The 16,167-nt window shown below is 41.1% G+C and overlaps 1 protein-coding gene across 3 annotated transcripts in view; it reads right to left on the bottom strand.

The window, feature by feature from the left end:
• Window positions 1-16,167, bottom strand: part of MPPED2 (metallophosphoesterase domain containing 2) — a 162,850-nt gene that overhangs the window by 67,633 nt on the left and 79,050 nt on the right. For all 3 annotated transcript variants that reach the window (XM_004682959.2, XM_012725735.1, XM_012725736.1), the window contains exon 4: window positions 11,817-12,042. In XM_004682959.2, coding sequence (XP_004683016.1) covers window positions 11,817-12,042 — 226 coding nt within the window. The remainder of the gene's footprint in view (window positions 1-11,816; window positions 12,043-16,167) is intronic.

Below are 16,167 nucleotides of genomic sequence, written 5' to 3'. Positions count from 1 at the left end.
CAGTAGTTACAAAATCTCAGAACTGACTTTTTGCACGGTTAAGCCTTAAGCCTGTGGTTTACAGGCTAGCCAAATTTCAAAATTTCCGAAGAAATGATGCTGTTTTTCTCAGGCTTTTCAGAACAGAGTTCAAACTCTACAGAATGTAATTCCTGTATCAAATGGCCTTCGAAACCAGTTTTAAAGGTTATCTGATTTTCCCTTTAATAGTAATACTGAACGTACACATAGTGTGTTTGAAAGTAGGAAGCACACTATACCTTGGAAGTTCCTTCACTCTTCCTGGACCTGCACAGTTCTCTGAAGCCACAATGCTCCTAGCAAGCACACAAAAGCCACCCTCCTAAGAGCTATTTAAATGCACAAAGATCAGCATTATACACACACTTAGGTTTCCCATTTTTTCCAGTACATTCTGCTGGACGAACAGGTAGACCAATAGGCAGGTACTTCTCACCGAAGTATACCTTATTAACAGAGAGGCTGAAGTGGATAAGAAAAGGAAGTAGTATTTGCTGTTTCATCAGGAAAAAAAAAAAAGGACATCACCATGGAAGAGCTAACAGAAATATCAAAACATAACATAAAAATCCTCATTCTGAAATGATTCCTATATATTAATTCATTTAAATAATATACAGAGATCCCCATCAGTGATTCTATGAATGCACTAATTCTCTTCATATTGTCCCATCTTAACAGTGACGGGAATGAGTAGGGATATAGGTAATCATAGGTCAATTGTACACTGCCAACTAGTTTTGTCATCAACAATTTCTGATTAGTTTTTACTCCAACATCTTTTTGTTCCTTTCTGAAAAGATCGAAGCAAGAAGACTTTTCCCATTGATTTTTGGTTCAAAAGAAACATAAACCCTAATTATGACTAGTGATTTGTGGGTTTTCAACTCATGAAGACAAAATACATTTTTTCTAGTTTCTGTTTATGATAATCCTCTTTCTAAATTTATGGTACTCCCAGCCACCTCCCATTGCTCATGAAGCCTCCTCTGACTTGGAAAGTGAGAACATTTCCTTGGATTCAGTATTAAGAACTGTTATATCCCGTGGTTTCAATATGTACAATGGCTTGAAAGGTAGAGAGAAAAACAAAAACAGTAATTTCCAGTTTTAAGACAGACAGGCACTGGCGACACTTCGTTTTCATGTATGAGCATTTTGTATGTTCGACATAAAAGAAAGAGATCATCAATTTTAGGAAATAATGGAATCAGTGTGTCACTGCTGACCTTTTCTTTTCCCTTACAAACTTAGCATTGGTTTCACTTGGTCTTCAATATTGATTTACACTGGTTCACATGAGTCTTAGCATCACGTTTTTTTTTGTTTGTTTGTTTGTTTGTTTGTTTTAAACATGATGTACCCTAAAACACCCTGCCAAGACATTGGACCTGAAAGTCTCTAAATTACCTAATAAATATCACCACCCCATTCAGATGCTGACTTGGGAATTTTTATCCTGGGAAGAATCTTATTGAAGCTAATTCTGAACCACTTCCTCTAAATTGCTGTTAAGTGCCAGCTGCTTCTCTTTGTAGTCTTTTCATTTTTACTGCCAATTTCATACTTGGACATTATTAGTCATTGTAACTATATTTACACTTTAACCAAGGTGATCTTTTTAATATTTGAGCCAAACAGCCTTTATATATTCTCCCCCGAGCTGATGCAGACTGCAATTTATCTCTTCTGCACTTTCCAGCATACACACACATTGTCCTAACCCACGGGCTTTCAAATTTGCCACTAACTTTCGGTTTGAGTAGTCCTCGTGAAATATTCCATATTCAATTTATAGTCACTATCTAAGACTACCTTTATTTTTCCTTGGTGAAAACGCACTACTAAGCACTACGATACATTGAAAATGATATTCCATGTAAGTGACCTTAAACATACCCATGTCTTTGTTTAACAGACATCTATTCACTCTCCCATGTCTTCTGACCAAATGCAGCCAATATATAGGGTTCCTTTCCTAAATGGTTTTCACTTATCCAGATCATAAGCAGCTTGTCATGCAAAGAAACTGCACGAATTTGCTTTTAAAATAGTTCTCTCTCCTCCCTCCTCTCTCACACACATATAGATTAACCACTTTTCTTCATTAAGTTTCCTATTCCCCTTATTTCTGCCTCTTTTTCTTTCTCCTCATCTACCCTGAAGTAACAGTATATATATTTAAAAAAAAACAACAACAAAACCAAAAACAACAAACTAACAGCATTTTAAAAACTACATAATTACCTTTCAGGAAAATAAAAATATATATATTTATTAAGCATTTAGTGGATATCAGAAGTGTAACATCTGTGGATCACATTTCATTCCCAGGAAAATTATCCTAACTGAAAATAATAAAGGCTTTAGGGTTGATCCAGTTCTGCTACTTAGGAAATGAGTGTCCTTGGGTGAGTTACTTAACTTCTCTAACCTTCAATTTTTATTATCTCCCAAATGGGCATATTACGTTCCTAATGGGTTGCTGTCAGGTTTAAAAATATTATATAATAAGCTACTTGCATGGGGGTGATACTCCATATGGAGTAGCTGTCATTATTTCCATGTCCATTTGACAAGTGGAACTGAAACTCAAGAGTTCTACATAGTAAGAGACGTGAGCTCACCACAGACCATCTTTTACCAGACCAAAGTCTGCGGCCTCTGGGCCACACTGCACCTCTCCTCTGTAGGTGGGACAGGCTGTAGGGAGGTGTTTAAGCTGTGTCCTGCCTGGGCATCAGGAGTTTGAGGAGATGTCTTCATGCTGGAAGTCCTGTCAGAAATTTGCCCATCTGAGGAACTAGTGACTGAAAGGAAGAGAGAATCAAGAAGAGCTCAGTCCAATTTCATGAAAGCCTCTGATGGTGGAGAAGAGTCCCTGAGCCTGTTCCCTAATAAGCCTCCCAGGGGTTTATGACGAGCCTGTGAGAGGGTGAGAGACATCCTCAGAGGGCACGAGGAGGGTCCTGAGCCTATGCAAAGGGGTACCTGGCAAGGAGGGCGCGTTCAGGGTAGTAGCAACCTCTAAGTGTGTGTGTCGGAGTCCAATTCACCCTCCACACAGGTCATGAGGAAGATAAAAAAAGGGAATCGTGTAGTTACCTGGAGACACCTGAGCACATCTGCTCACAAAGGACAAGAGTCCATAGGAAGGAGAAGCAGCAGTAGAGACGGTAACCAGGCAAATGTGGAGCAAGTCTATCAAGAGACCCCCCCGGACTCACTACCTAGTGAGACCTGGAAAAATTAATGGTACACTTCCCATTCCAAGTAGAAAATAAGACGTCCATTTTTGTCTCTGAGCTTGAAAACAAATGTTACAGATTCTACTTTAAAAATTCAATCCCTGAAAACTCAACCATTGCAAAAAGGGAATTCTACATATTTAATAACTGATTTCTGATGTCCAAAGGACATTCTGAGGGCCCACCTGGTCTAGCTCACCTGCCAGACTCACACTTTACACTGGTTTCTTTGCAGACTGAAGAGATCGTCTTCAGCTCCAGAGCTGGTCACAGCATGGGTGGTAACAATAAAGAGACTAGAAACAGCAGTAAAGCCTTTCTTTGAAAACTCACTGCCTTTAAGTCAGGTTGGTCCAAGCACTCAATTCTTAATCTTTACTAAACCATTCTCAGCTGGAAAGGTAACACTCGCTCTCTATATCTAAATGTTCGCGAAGGCTCTAGATCTGTTCATGAAGCTCACAGACACAGCTCTGTTCTACCATCTCTACACACTACACTCTGCTCTACCGTCTCTAATCCTCCTTGTAAGTTCATAGCTGTGTGCGCTCTAGCACTGGAAAAAAATTATTTCCTTTTGTAACTGAGTGTCTTGCCCATGTAAATCTTCAGCCCACCCACTCAGACACATCTCTATCCCAACCATCCTCACTCAGTCATTCACCTCACTCAGCAGGTACAAGATGAGCACCTACTGTGTGTCAGGCACTGAGCTACTCTAGAGTGCTTACAGAGAACAAAGATGGCAGGGCTCCTGCTTTATAATCTTCCATCCACCAAGATGAAGGCTGTCAGTGCAATATAAGAAAATGAAAGAACACATGAGAAATAAGAAAGAAAGTGAATGACAGGAGCTGCCAGACAATTGGATTTCAACAGGTCTTCTTTGGAGCACAGTGTGTGAGCCATGCTAGTGACTGCAATGGGCACACTGACCTTGGTGCATGTGCCCAAGGCTGCTGCTGCTCTGCACTGCTGCTTGGTGCTTCAGAGACAAAGAGCCACATGCAACCAATACTGAGTTGCATCATCCTAAGGTGTGTGCAAAGAAAATAGACATTGTCTCTATGCAACAGAAGATCCAGGAGTTGCTGACCCACACCTTACGACCCATGACCCACTGAGACATCTTTATACCCTGGGTTCTGGAGCATCCCAGGCAAAAGATACTGGATCTTTCCTTTGCTCACTCCCCTCAACATGTTCCATGAACACCTTACCATTTAATCATGAGTGCCTCTAAGAGTGTTGGTCTAGATTTCTGAATGCTCTTTATGCAGATAGAAAGTCTTCTAAGTGGAGACTTCCTGAGTTGTCTCAAGTCAGGGAGCAGAGGGTTACTAGGATCAGTGGTTACTAGGATATCCTGGTTCAATATAAAGAGTTCAGCAAAGAAAGGCTGGATTCTAGTCTGCGAGTCCCCAAACTAACTCTATGACTTGGGGTAAGTTACCTTCTTTGTCAAAAGCTGTATCAGTCTCCTCTGTCAATAGATGATGATACTGAACAGCATCTGACATATTAGCACTCACAGACACTGGCAATTAATGATTATTATGACTCTAGTCTCTGCTTATTTTAATTCTTTAGTGTTGTTTTTAATTTTAATGATTTGGCTCTAAAGTTAATATTTAATTCTTTCTAACTGCCGTGAAGCCCAAATGAGACAGCACATGTGAACGTTCTGAGTGCACAACACCATCCAAATGTCAGTTTTTTATTACTCGCTAGTTAAATTTGTCTCTCAGCGAAAATTTAAATGATGCCAAGGGTTGGTTTAAGCATAACTAAAAGCGCAAAAAAACATCTGCAGTTCCCTCCACCTTTTCCATACAACCACCAGCAACACATCAGAGAAAGAAAGCACCACAAGAGGAGGGAAAGGCTGGGCTGGAGGGAACTGGCAGAATGGTAGGAGCAGAATCCAACCTCACAAGTTCTGCATAAATGGGATTTCAAAATGCTATTTTACGATATGCCTATGAATGGGAGGTAGGAAGCAAAATGATCGGTTTTGCATTCTCCTTTTTCAAATAAACAGGGCAGTTGTTAAATCAGAAGTGAATCTGATCCCGGCAGCTTTAAGAGCAGTCAGCTGCATTCTGAAACAGGCAAAAATGTAAACAGAGCCTGTAACTCAAGAGCAGAGAGAACAGCCATAGGTTTCATAATGGGAGAGCAGTGGGCCCCACGCCAAGAAAAATGAAATGTTAGCCTGGGCCTTTAAACAGAATCATGTAAGAGCAGAGTGCATATTTGTTTAACACACACATACACACACACTTACACACACACACACACACACACACACACACCCTTCCTCTGTACCAATACCTTTCTGAACCCTCCTGAATAAAAGCCGGAATCCCTGAAAGCGTGGTACACACAGAGCCAATATTGTTTATATAGTCACGTTTGTTAGCATGAAAGGCCTTTCCTGGTGAAGTGGAAATGTTTCTCCTCTTCCTTTTCTTTCTTTTTCTTTTTAGTGTTATTTTTTGGCCCAAGTTAATTACAAAGTATGACTGTAGAAATGAAATAACCGAACGCATTCCCTACCCCTATCTGAATTCTAGGCTAAGAGCTGCCAATTGGTTTTCTAATCCTCTCACTCACTATCTGCTGTTAATTTGTTGGCTATTTCAAGAACTTGAAGACTGTCAGCAAAATACATGATGCATTACAAAACTTATAATTGGAAATAAAAACATCTGAAGCCTTTCTGACAGGGTAAACATAAAGGACCACTGCCTGATCTGAACAAGGAAACGAACGACGTTGGGGCTCTCTGTGTGCAAACACCATCCTAACTGCTGCAGAGGGAGGAAGCAACACTTAACTCCCACTTTGAAAGAGGCTGAGAAAATTACTTCTAAATGAATGAATGAACTCAACATGTTTATGATCTGAAATGAGGGGAGGAGGGGAAATATCCTGCTCACGCTTTCTTTGAAAATACAACTCAGGGAGCTTCCTCTTGCTATTTCAGCCATTTTAGAATCACACAGCCTAGGTCTGATCTCATTTTCCTGCTGCAGAAGTTAAGGCACTTCCTAAATTACTAAATCTGACAAATTACACCTTGGTCCACTCTAATGTGAAAAAGTATGCTCTTTTTTCCTGACCTCTTGGTCAGCATCAGAGATCAAATTCCTGGACACTTGAAGGCCCCACTCATATTCATTAAAAGCCACGGGAGTCCTGCCTTTCTGTCCCTACTGGGGCGAGCTGCAGGCTGCAGGCGACTGCTGACGCTGACGATACAAGTGCTTGCGCAAATCTGAGCAATATGGACTTCCAGCTTGGATTTTTCTTTTCTATATATCACCTTGCTTTCAAAGGAACAACTGGAGAGAGAGAGAGAGAGAGACTATGGAGAGGGAGAGAGAGACTATGGAGAGGGAGAGAGAAGGAGTGAGAGGGAGAGAGAGAGAGAGACACTATGGGGGGAGAGAGAGAGGGAGGGAGAGAGACAGACAGACAGACAGACAGACAGACAGACTACGGAGGGAGAGAGAGAGAGAGACAGACAGACAGACTACTTGATTTTTAAATGCCAAGTCCCACAGGTGAGTTTACTGAAACCTGCTTACACTAAAATGCAGGCAACAGATCCAGTCACCAAAGATGATTTCCAAGTCCCACCACTCTTCCTCCCTGGTCAGACAAGTGGTTGGTTACCAGAGTGGAGAATATCTAACAGATTAGAATTTTATCCCCTTTTCTTTGTAAGACTTATTTTATTTTTTTTTTTTCATGCATATAACAACTGTAATGCAGGCTCAGGTGGGGGTTGGTGAGAGGATTCACCAGAGACAGAGTGGGGAGCAGGTAGATCTACTGAATTTCAGGTAGATCTACTGAAATTCCCTGCTGAGGGGAGCAACAGATGGGTGAGACAGGAGAGGTCTACTGAGCCCTAAGGGTCAGTAACCTGGCTGGGGATTGAATTCCCACTGCAGTGGGTGCTGAAAGCTTCATAGTGCTGAGACTTATCCCTTGTGCCACCAGGGAGGCCCTATACCCTTTTTCTACTCATATTCAACCTTTCTAAAAAAGGCTGCAGACCTCAGAAAGATCACAAAGCAGAAACCAGAAGCCATCTTATCTTGATGGCAGAGAATCAAGCCAGGTGATGGGGGGTGGGGGGGGGGGGAGCAGCAGAGGGAATACATAAAACCCAGGAACTTCCCTGAAGTGACAACCAAAGCCCAGGCAGACCTAGCTCCTATCTTCCAAAGAAGCAAAGAGAAAAATCATATGGAATAGTTAAGCAAAGATATGGCTGAAATGTTCCTCACAAAGATGACAATACATTATGTCTGATTTCTTTCTTCAAGATTCTTACAAGGAAGAGGTGGTTAAGGAAGCCACAGAATCTACTATGAAGCCTTGCTGAGGAAGCAACACCCCTGGGAATCTGTCAACTCTTGATCCTCTTCCGAAGAAGCAGTGTTCCTTCCAGGAACATACCACTTCGAATTTCCTTAGTGTAGACCACTGATTTTGCCCAGACCTGTCATCATATTTCCAAATGCTCTTCCTTGGGGATCTAACAAGCACCACAGCACACTCCATTGCAACACATGCAAATGTTCTTGAATGTTGCACATTGTCTCTGCTATAAATTTCTGCTAAATCGTAAAAACTAGGAAATACAACTTTGATTATCTTTGGTCTTTGTGACACTTTTTGTGGGCCTATATGTTATGAACATGCAATGAACACATACTCATATTCCTGCTCTGTAATGAAGCCAAGTGACAAATATTCTTTTTTAAATACGTGAGTTATAACTATCTTCCTGATGGGATGAAAACGACTTTTGAGATATCTATGACAGGATAAAATCCTTAGTGTAGGGGTTCATATTTGGATTTCTGCTTTTATATTAAAACCATTAACGATGTCAACACATTAGAAAATTAGTATTTCTTCCTTAAGAGTCACTGGAAAGCAAGGAGTCAAATGTAATCAGTTTACGTAAATTTAGCTTTTGAATATTTACTGAATTATTAAGCAGCTTTCACCAAAAGATGAATCTCAGAAATGGAAAAACATTAATTTCTGAAGGAAGAAAAGTGGTCGCTCTGCTATATATTCCCTCAAACTTTGCTTCTGATCGAATGTTTAATAGTGAAAGAACGTAAAAACCTGTGCAAGATGTTAAACAAAAATGTGGGCAAATATGTACACTCTGAGGATTCTAACTTTTAAGTGAGTAGCAGGTAAGATGATCTCACTGGTCTAGAGTCGCAAGTTGATACCTCTAGTGTCAATCAGCAAGGAGGACAGGGGGCCAGATCCCACCCCAGCCAGGTCCTAATGCCACAGTCTTCATGTGAAGATGGACAAAGGTACAGTGCAGATTGGATCAAATGCTTATTCTGTGCCAGGAAGTCTTCTACACAATATCTCATTTTCCTCGTGACAATCGCGTGAGGGAAATGGTTGTCTTCCACTTTCCAGATGCAAGAAAAGAGGCATGGGTATTTCCCAAAACTTTCCCAAGTCCCAGGTCTCAATAAATGGTAAAGCTTGGAACATCTGTCCTCTCACATAGAAATTCTAATATGGTAATATTAACTCAGTGTTGTAATTATCAGCAGTCCTGGGAATATTGGTTTTAACAAATGTCTTCACAGTGAGATATAAGCTACTTACTGCTGCTTCCAAAATATATGATGAAAACAATAGCTCTCCTTTGCCAACCTCTGGCTACAAAACAAAATGCCAACAATTCCTATGGGCAAACAAATTCTACTTCAGGATCTCCCTCATGGTGACGTGGAACTTTCTGGAAATCCCAATAAATTATGTGTGATGACAACTTCAGGATAATATTTCACTAGACTAATACTTTCTATTTTCTTAAATCTATTGCCCTCTCCAAAATCAATTAAAAAAAGATTTAATGATATCAATCCAGTTTGGATATAAACTTTGTTAAAAATGTGTAGCAAGCCGCTCCTGGTGATACAAAGGGTTAAAGCTCAGTGCTATAAGATTAACCACAGCCACTTCAGCACAAGCTCCACAGTGGCCAGGGGGTGATCTACTTGGTGAGGCAGACCTCTCCTAGCCCTCCCACTGTTCCCCTCAGCAGTGTATTTCGTCCATTTGCCTGTTCTGTTCCCCTGTCTCTGGTGAAGCCTCTAACTGCCCCTGCACCTCTCTGGCCTATACCCCAGTTCTGTAAGCATAAATAAATACATTTAAAAAAAAAATGTGTACCACTACCAAAAACATCACAGAACTGACTATTTTTTTCTTGCGATATTGCAAGACCTGCCTTAGGACCTCCCACGACCCCCTCATCCACCATAGTGTAATCTCCTTAGCCTACGCTTGTCCTAAACAGAACTGCATCTGCTCAGATAATGCAGGAAGTTAGTTTGCTGCCATCATTTCAGGAACAATCAATCTGGTGACCTCTGAAAGTCCTGCTTGTTCTAGAACAGCCCTAAATGTCCTGTACTTTTTGAAGATTTTTCAAAAGTCACTGTAAGTTACTGGAAATAAAAAATTATCTTAACTACGTCAGTCACGCCTCTATCAGAGGATACCTGCCCACTACTACAGTCATAAGATGAGGATCAGCAGTGGAAAAGCTCTCCCTTTCCCACAATTTAATCAGAAATGCTAATCTTGACAGTTCACATTACTTTGATACCCATTTCCACATTATAGTGGAAATTCATATGATGAATTTATGCTGTTTATTTCTTGCCCTTCACCATCTTGTGGGTATAAAAAATTAATTGGGGTCTCACCTGGTGGCCCAAGGGGTTAAGTCTCAGCACTATGAAGAGCTGATCCCCGGCCAGGAAGGTGACCCACATGGCCCAGCACTGCTCTTCTCAGCAGTGTATTTCAGTCAATCTTCCTGTTCTGTTCCCTAGTGTCTCTAGTGAATCCTCTCACCAACCCCCACACCTCTTGTCTGCACCACAGTTCTTGTATGCAAATCAATAATATTAAAAAAAATATTAATTGCATACATTTACGAAGTTGCCTATACCGACTGTAGATTGTCACCACCATTGACAATCTACCACTACCACGGCTGCACAGTCATGCTTCTACCCTGGGTCCAACTCAAACTCAGAAGCTACCATTTCTTAGCTGTGTGATGCTTAAGCAGTTACTTAACCTTTCTGTGCCAAAGTTTCTCATTTACCAAATGAGGATCATAATTTTCTCTCAATCAAATGCCACCTCTTAAAATTATGTTGAAGTTAACATGATGAAAATGTCAGGGACTCACATTAGCAACTAGCATCAACTGAGCTTTCACAATCATTGGCAGGTCGACTTTAAATAGAAATATACATCTTATAGCGACTTATCAGCTCTCTGGATACCAACTAGGAAAGCTAAAAAAAGAATCACAAAAAAAAAAATAATAACTATGACAACTTAAGTGTGGGATGGGATGGCAAATCTGAATTTCACTCAGCTGTCCTTTTCCAGTCCTGCTTGCAACTCCTAGCAGCAGGAAAAAGGTACTTCCAGATTGGGAGAGTAAAAGTTACATTCTGTTTTCTATATAGAATAGGGCATTTAGAAAATAAATACACAAACACACAATTAAATAGCCAAGCCATTTCGAATATCAATCTTCCGGTCTAACACTCCCATTTAAAAGACAACCCCCCCCCCCCCCGCCAAATGGCTTTAGAGGCAACGTGACTGATTCAAGTTCACATAAATACTTGGAGACAGAGCCAAGGCTAGAAAAATGATGATGATGATGTCGAGCAAGCTCCAGGTACCTTCCAGAGACACTGTGGGCATCACCTAACCCTCCTGACACCTCTCTAAAGTAGGTATTCCTCTCACCCTCTCAGAGATGCAGAAGCTGCAGTTTAAGATCTGTGAGGAAATTGCTTCAGAAACGTCAGACTGACAACTAGTGGGGCCAAGATCAAACACTTCTGGGCTGGCCCCTGGAAATGGACCTGCTGCATGTTTTCTAGAGCTGGGAACTGAGAATTCTCGTCCTGGTGACTTTCACACTGTGTGCACATCAACCTCATCTGAACTTTAAAAAAATACCTCGGGAAGGAGAATCAGGGTTTCAAGGGTTCTGATACTGTATTTCTTCAGAGTGTGACTGTGATGTGTAGTGAGATCCAACCTAAGCAAGCTATTTTGTGGCTGTTCCCATGTAGAATAAGAGGGATATGAGTTACTGGCTGATGGGATGTTCAAAGTAACGGAATCTGGTGTAAAGGACAACCGGTGCCTGTCCTCTAATCCTTCTGCGCCCCAAAGACACAGATGCAGGCCACAATAACACAAACAGACATGGCTATCAAAGTCCTTCCCAGGACTAGTCTTGCCCAAACCAGCCTGTATCACACTGCAAAACACCAGCCCTGAACTGCCCTCAGTGCTAGAATGTATTCTATGTTGGAGACAGCAATAAGGTCTCCTTCTACACTAATCTTTTCCCCTCAAGTCACCCAAGCCAGTGCCCAGCTTTCTTATTGCTGAAGCAGAAAAAAAAAAGGGGGGGGGGGAGGGAACTGAATGAGTACTTACCAAGGTGCACCATATATCCTGAATCCCTTCACTGTTACCTCCGAGTCCTGTAAGTAAATACTGTTTGTCAGGAGGGACTGAACGTTGTCAAAGTCCTCTGGTTTCAATTTGGACACTGAGGGGAACCGGTAGTAGTCCTGTTTAACAAGGTCTGCCATGAATTCCTTATCAAATGTCAGTTCATGATTCCCAGCAATCACTATTTTATATTCATATGGCAGGTTTCCTGAAATAAGAAAAAAGAGCGCCAATTAGCACGTTCATTTCCCATCACGAAGTACAACAGTTGAGACTATGTGATTAACAGACAGTATACCCAAATGAAATAGCTCACACAGTCTTTTTTATTTCCATGGGAACAAAAATTTATGGCTACTCCTTTATGCTAACAAAAATGACAATAAACCAGAGATAGAAAGCTGCTAAGAAGCTAAAAAGCTACTAAGAAGACATTAAGTTCTAGAGTTCCATTTCCCTCTTCTGTATGCTACCCATTTACTGTGATGAACCATACTTTATAATTACCCAGTAAAAAAGCACTTTAATTACAACCCTTAAAAAAAAAAAAGTCTGGACTTGGTTTGGTCCTCAAAAAAATAAGCCAACCACCTATTAGCAACTCAGACAATGGCTTGATTTTCATCAAGTCTTCATACAAAAGACATGATACAACCAAATCTTCCACAGTTTACATGAAGGAAAGGAATTCTATAGTATAATTTCATATTACAAGTGACAGTTTATCTTCTGGTTGGTGAAGAAAAGAACATTATTAATGGTTCCCCTGATTGGAAGACTAACTTTCCTCCCACTGCAACGGGAGAAGAAGCTGTAAAGCTTAACCCCCTTTTAATATTTATGGTACGGAAATTTGCATTCTCTGTGTGTGCCTTTTATGCAAAAGTTTCCCGATCAAAATGAGATAATTCTGGGAAGAAGAATGAAAGCTATAAAGGCAAACCCAAACACCAGACTTCTGCATAGATTTATAATGTTTGAATAAAGTACAGATCATACATATTAATAACTCACCATGATGTTATAAGAACCAAAATCCAAAGGGAGATAGGGCTGGGCAGCTGTCCCCACCTGAAATTAATGCCCTTTTCTCTTCCTTTGTCATCACCCATCCCTCAAGTCTCACTGCAGGGCTTCTGCTCATTTCATTTCATTTCATCTCATTTTGAGGGGAGAAAGGGCGGAGCAACGGTGTGTATAATTCCAGCTTCCTAAGACTCCTGGGTCCAAGATGAAATTGTTTCCTGCTATTCCGGGTAGAGTAAAGTTACTACTAGCACTTGTTATAAAAATGGTCTTTACCAGCAAGTCAAAGCCCCTGATATCATTGAGGGAGCTTAGGAAGGAGGAAAATATTTTTGGAGGAGGTAGGATTTGTCCTAGGTCATGTGGATTTCAGCCCTGCGGAGTACAAGGTGAAATCCATAATTCCAGTCACACACTATAAACATAGCGCCTGATATTAAAGAAGTTTTCAAGGTTGGCATATTTTATAATGCTACTGATTTTCCTGTAGCTTTCAGTTTCTTATTTCTAACAATCATACAACTGCATGTAGAGCAAATGTGTTGATGTTGAGGCTTAAGAGAGAAAGGAAAACAATCAGAAATAACACTGCAGAAAGATGAAACATAAAACACCATGGCCTGGTGTCAGTTGTCCTAGACTGCCACCAGCCTGAGGAGGATGGGGTGGTGGGGCAAGGGGAGGGGTCTTTGGCCTCTGTTATATGCGAGGTTGTATGAAGAGTTTATAGAAACTAGGAAGCCCCTCTCAAGTGCATGCTTATGTTGAGCTTATCACCTGCACAAGCATAAGGCAACAGGAGTGTGATGTGTGCTGCAAACAACAGGCACAGAATGACAGCAATTTGCTCAGTTCCCTACACACAGAGTACAGATGACAAGCTGCACTGATAGGGCTGCAAATTCCCAGCCTTGCATATATTGTGCCTCTCAACTCTAACAACATGGCTTTGTGATATCCTAGGCCTGACACTATGCCCCGATTCACCTGTGCTCCTGAGGCTGGCATGGGATAAAATGTTTTCCTGGTGGTAATCTGTTCCATGATAGGTCCCTGCCAATGTGAATCTGAGCATCTCTATTTGTCCAAAGTCCTGCTGTGGCTGCCGGCTCCCCTTAATCATTCATGCTGATGGGCTCTTCATGCACCGCTGCCCTGCGGCCTAACTCCTTACTTTGTCCTTTCTACAGCTTTGGTTATGCGATGGCACAGGCAACACTGGGAAACGGGGCTGAGGAAATACGTGACCCCTCCTTGGGACCAGTTTTGTTTTTTTTTTTTTTTTTTAAGATTTCATTTATTTTGCATAGAAGAACTGCGGTGTAGACCGGAGGTGCTGGGGTGAAAGGATTCACCAGAGACATAGTGGGAGATAGAGCAGTGGATTTACTGAAGTACTACTGGTAAGGGGAGTAGAGAGCTAGACAGGAGAGGTCTGGGGCCCCAGATGTGGGTCAGCTCCCTGGCCCACAGGGATGGAACTCAGGCCTTTGCAGTGACAGCACTGAGATTTAACCCCTAAGCCACCGGGGGGGTGGCGGGGGGCCTGCTATGCTTTTTGTTTGTTTGTTTGTTTTTGAAAGGCACAACTGGCAAAGTAAATCTTCCTTTACAAAACTGACCTCTTTTTATGTTTGAATCAAATTTTGCAGACTCACCATAAAGTAGTAACCAAGAAAATGAACAGTCACAGAAACACTGGTGGTATTTACACACTGTGAACAAACTCATCTCTTTCTGAGACTCCAGTAGTTTCCAACTTCCACCGGCTTTTACCTATGTTATGAAATTGTCTGACATATTTTTCTTTCCGTGAACTGATCTTTCATCTCTAATCTGGCAACCTTTATGATTTATATGAAAAGCATAAGCAGGGCAGCTGACAAATCTCCTGTTACTTGATGGCATTTTAGCTTTTTTCGCAGACTAGATTAATTTGGAAGGTTCTGCAGTTAAGCTCCAAACTTCTTGGTATTCAAACAGCATCATTTAAATATTGTCAGACAAAGAGGTCTCTGCCTTTATCCATTTTATTCAGATCAGGCCACTGAAGCTGACCTGCTTGAATAAAAACCAAGGCCATATACAGTTATTCTGACATGAAAAAACTCTTGCTCTAAATGACCTAAAGAACTCAACTAATTAACCAGTTCCATCTTCTTCACGCCATGGTATATGTTCTACTGATAACATACAAGAGGATTTCAGGTAGAATCCAAATGAACTTTTGACAAAATGTCAAGTCGTTTGTGTAATTTTAAAAATACTATTTAGAAAAACTACAATATAACCGTGTAAGTAGTAACACAGGGCTCTTACTTTTTCTATTTCTCATTTATCTGTCTTTATATATGAAGTGATTTAAAGAAAATTCTTGAGCAAATAATAGTAGTGATGAATCACAGATATGGCAAAGTGACAGCTGTAACAAATGAATGAGTGAAATACAGGAACTCAGCACATGGATGAGGTTATATAGCTCTAGGTGGTGGCAATTCAGTCTTATTCAAATCCATACCTTATGCACCTAATGGTCACATAATTAGATGCTCACTTAGAAACTGAAGGAAAATGAAAATCAGCTGAGTCTGCACTGTCCCTTATCGTTCTCATTATCCCACACTCTCCCTAATACCTAGTCCCAAAGCAGTCCTCACAGAATTCTTCTAGGTTCCTCTCACTCTCAGGATCCTTTAGATAACTCCATGTGGCATCTACCTCGTCCTCTACCTGGATGGAAAAGAGTAAGGAATCTCATTTCCCCTTTTCATTTTCCAATCATTCCACTTGTATTGTGTCTTCTTTCAAATAACTAGCCTCGGGGCCCTCCCTAGTGGCCTAGGGGTTAAGTCTCATCACAAGCACCATGACATTCTGAGTTCTATCCCTGGCCCACAAAGTACAGCAGACCTCTCTGTCACACCTGCTGCTCCCCTCTGTTTCTGGTGAATCTTCTCACCCCCTGCACCTCTGGCATGAAAAAACCCTTGTTTTTTCTACACCCCACGTCTTCTACACAAAATAAAAATAATGAAATTAAATAACTGGCCTCTTAATCCCATTCCTCTCTCTCCCACTGGCACTTTTCTTTTCCAAACATCTCTCTGATATCTTTCTACTGAATTCTCCTCCTGTGTGAGTTTGTGTTTACCAGCCCAACAAAATAAAACCAAGCACATCTTCTCACACACACACACACACACACACACACACACACACACACATGTGCCTCACAATCTAAGACAATTCCAACCTTGCTTCTTTGATATGTTTCCTCATTTCACTTCTAAACAACATCTGCTAAAAG

The sequence above is a fragment of the Condylura cristata genome, unplaced genomic scaffold (genome assembly GCF_000260355.1).
Source record: "Condylura cristata isolate star-nosed mole 26May11 unplaced genomic scaffold, ConCri1.0 scaffold00015, whole genome shotgun sequence".
In the NCBI taxonomy this organism is placed as follows: Eukaryota; Metazoa; Chordata; class Mammalia; order Eulipotyphla; family Talpidae; genus Condylura; species Condylura cristata.
Note: the sequence above shows the minus strand (reverse complement) of the source record. Positions and strands in the feature narration are given on the sequence as shown.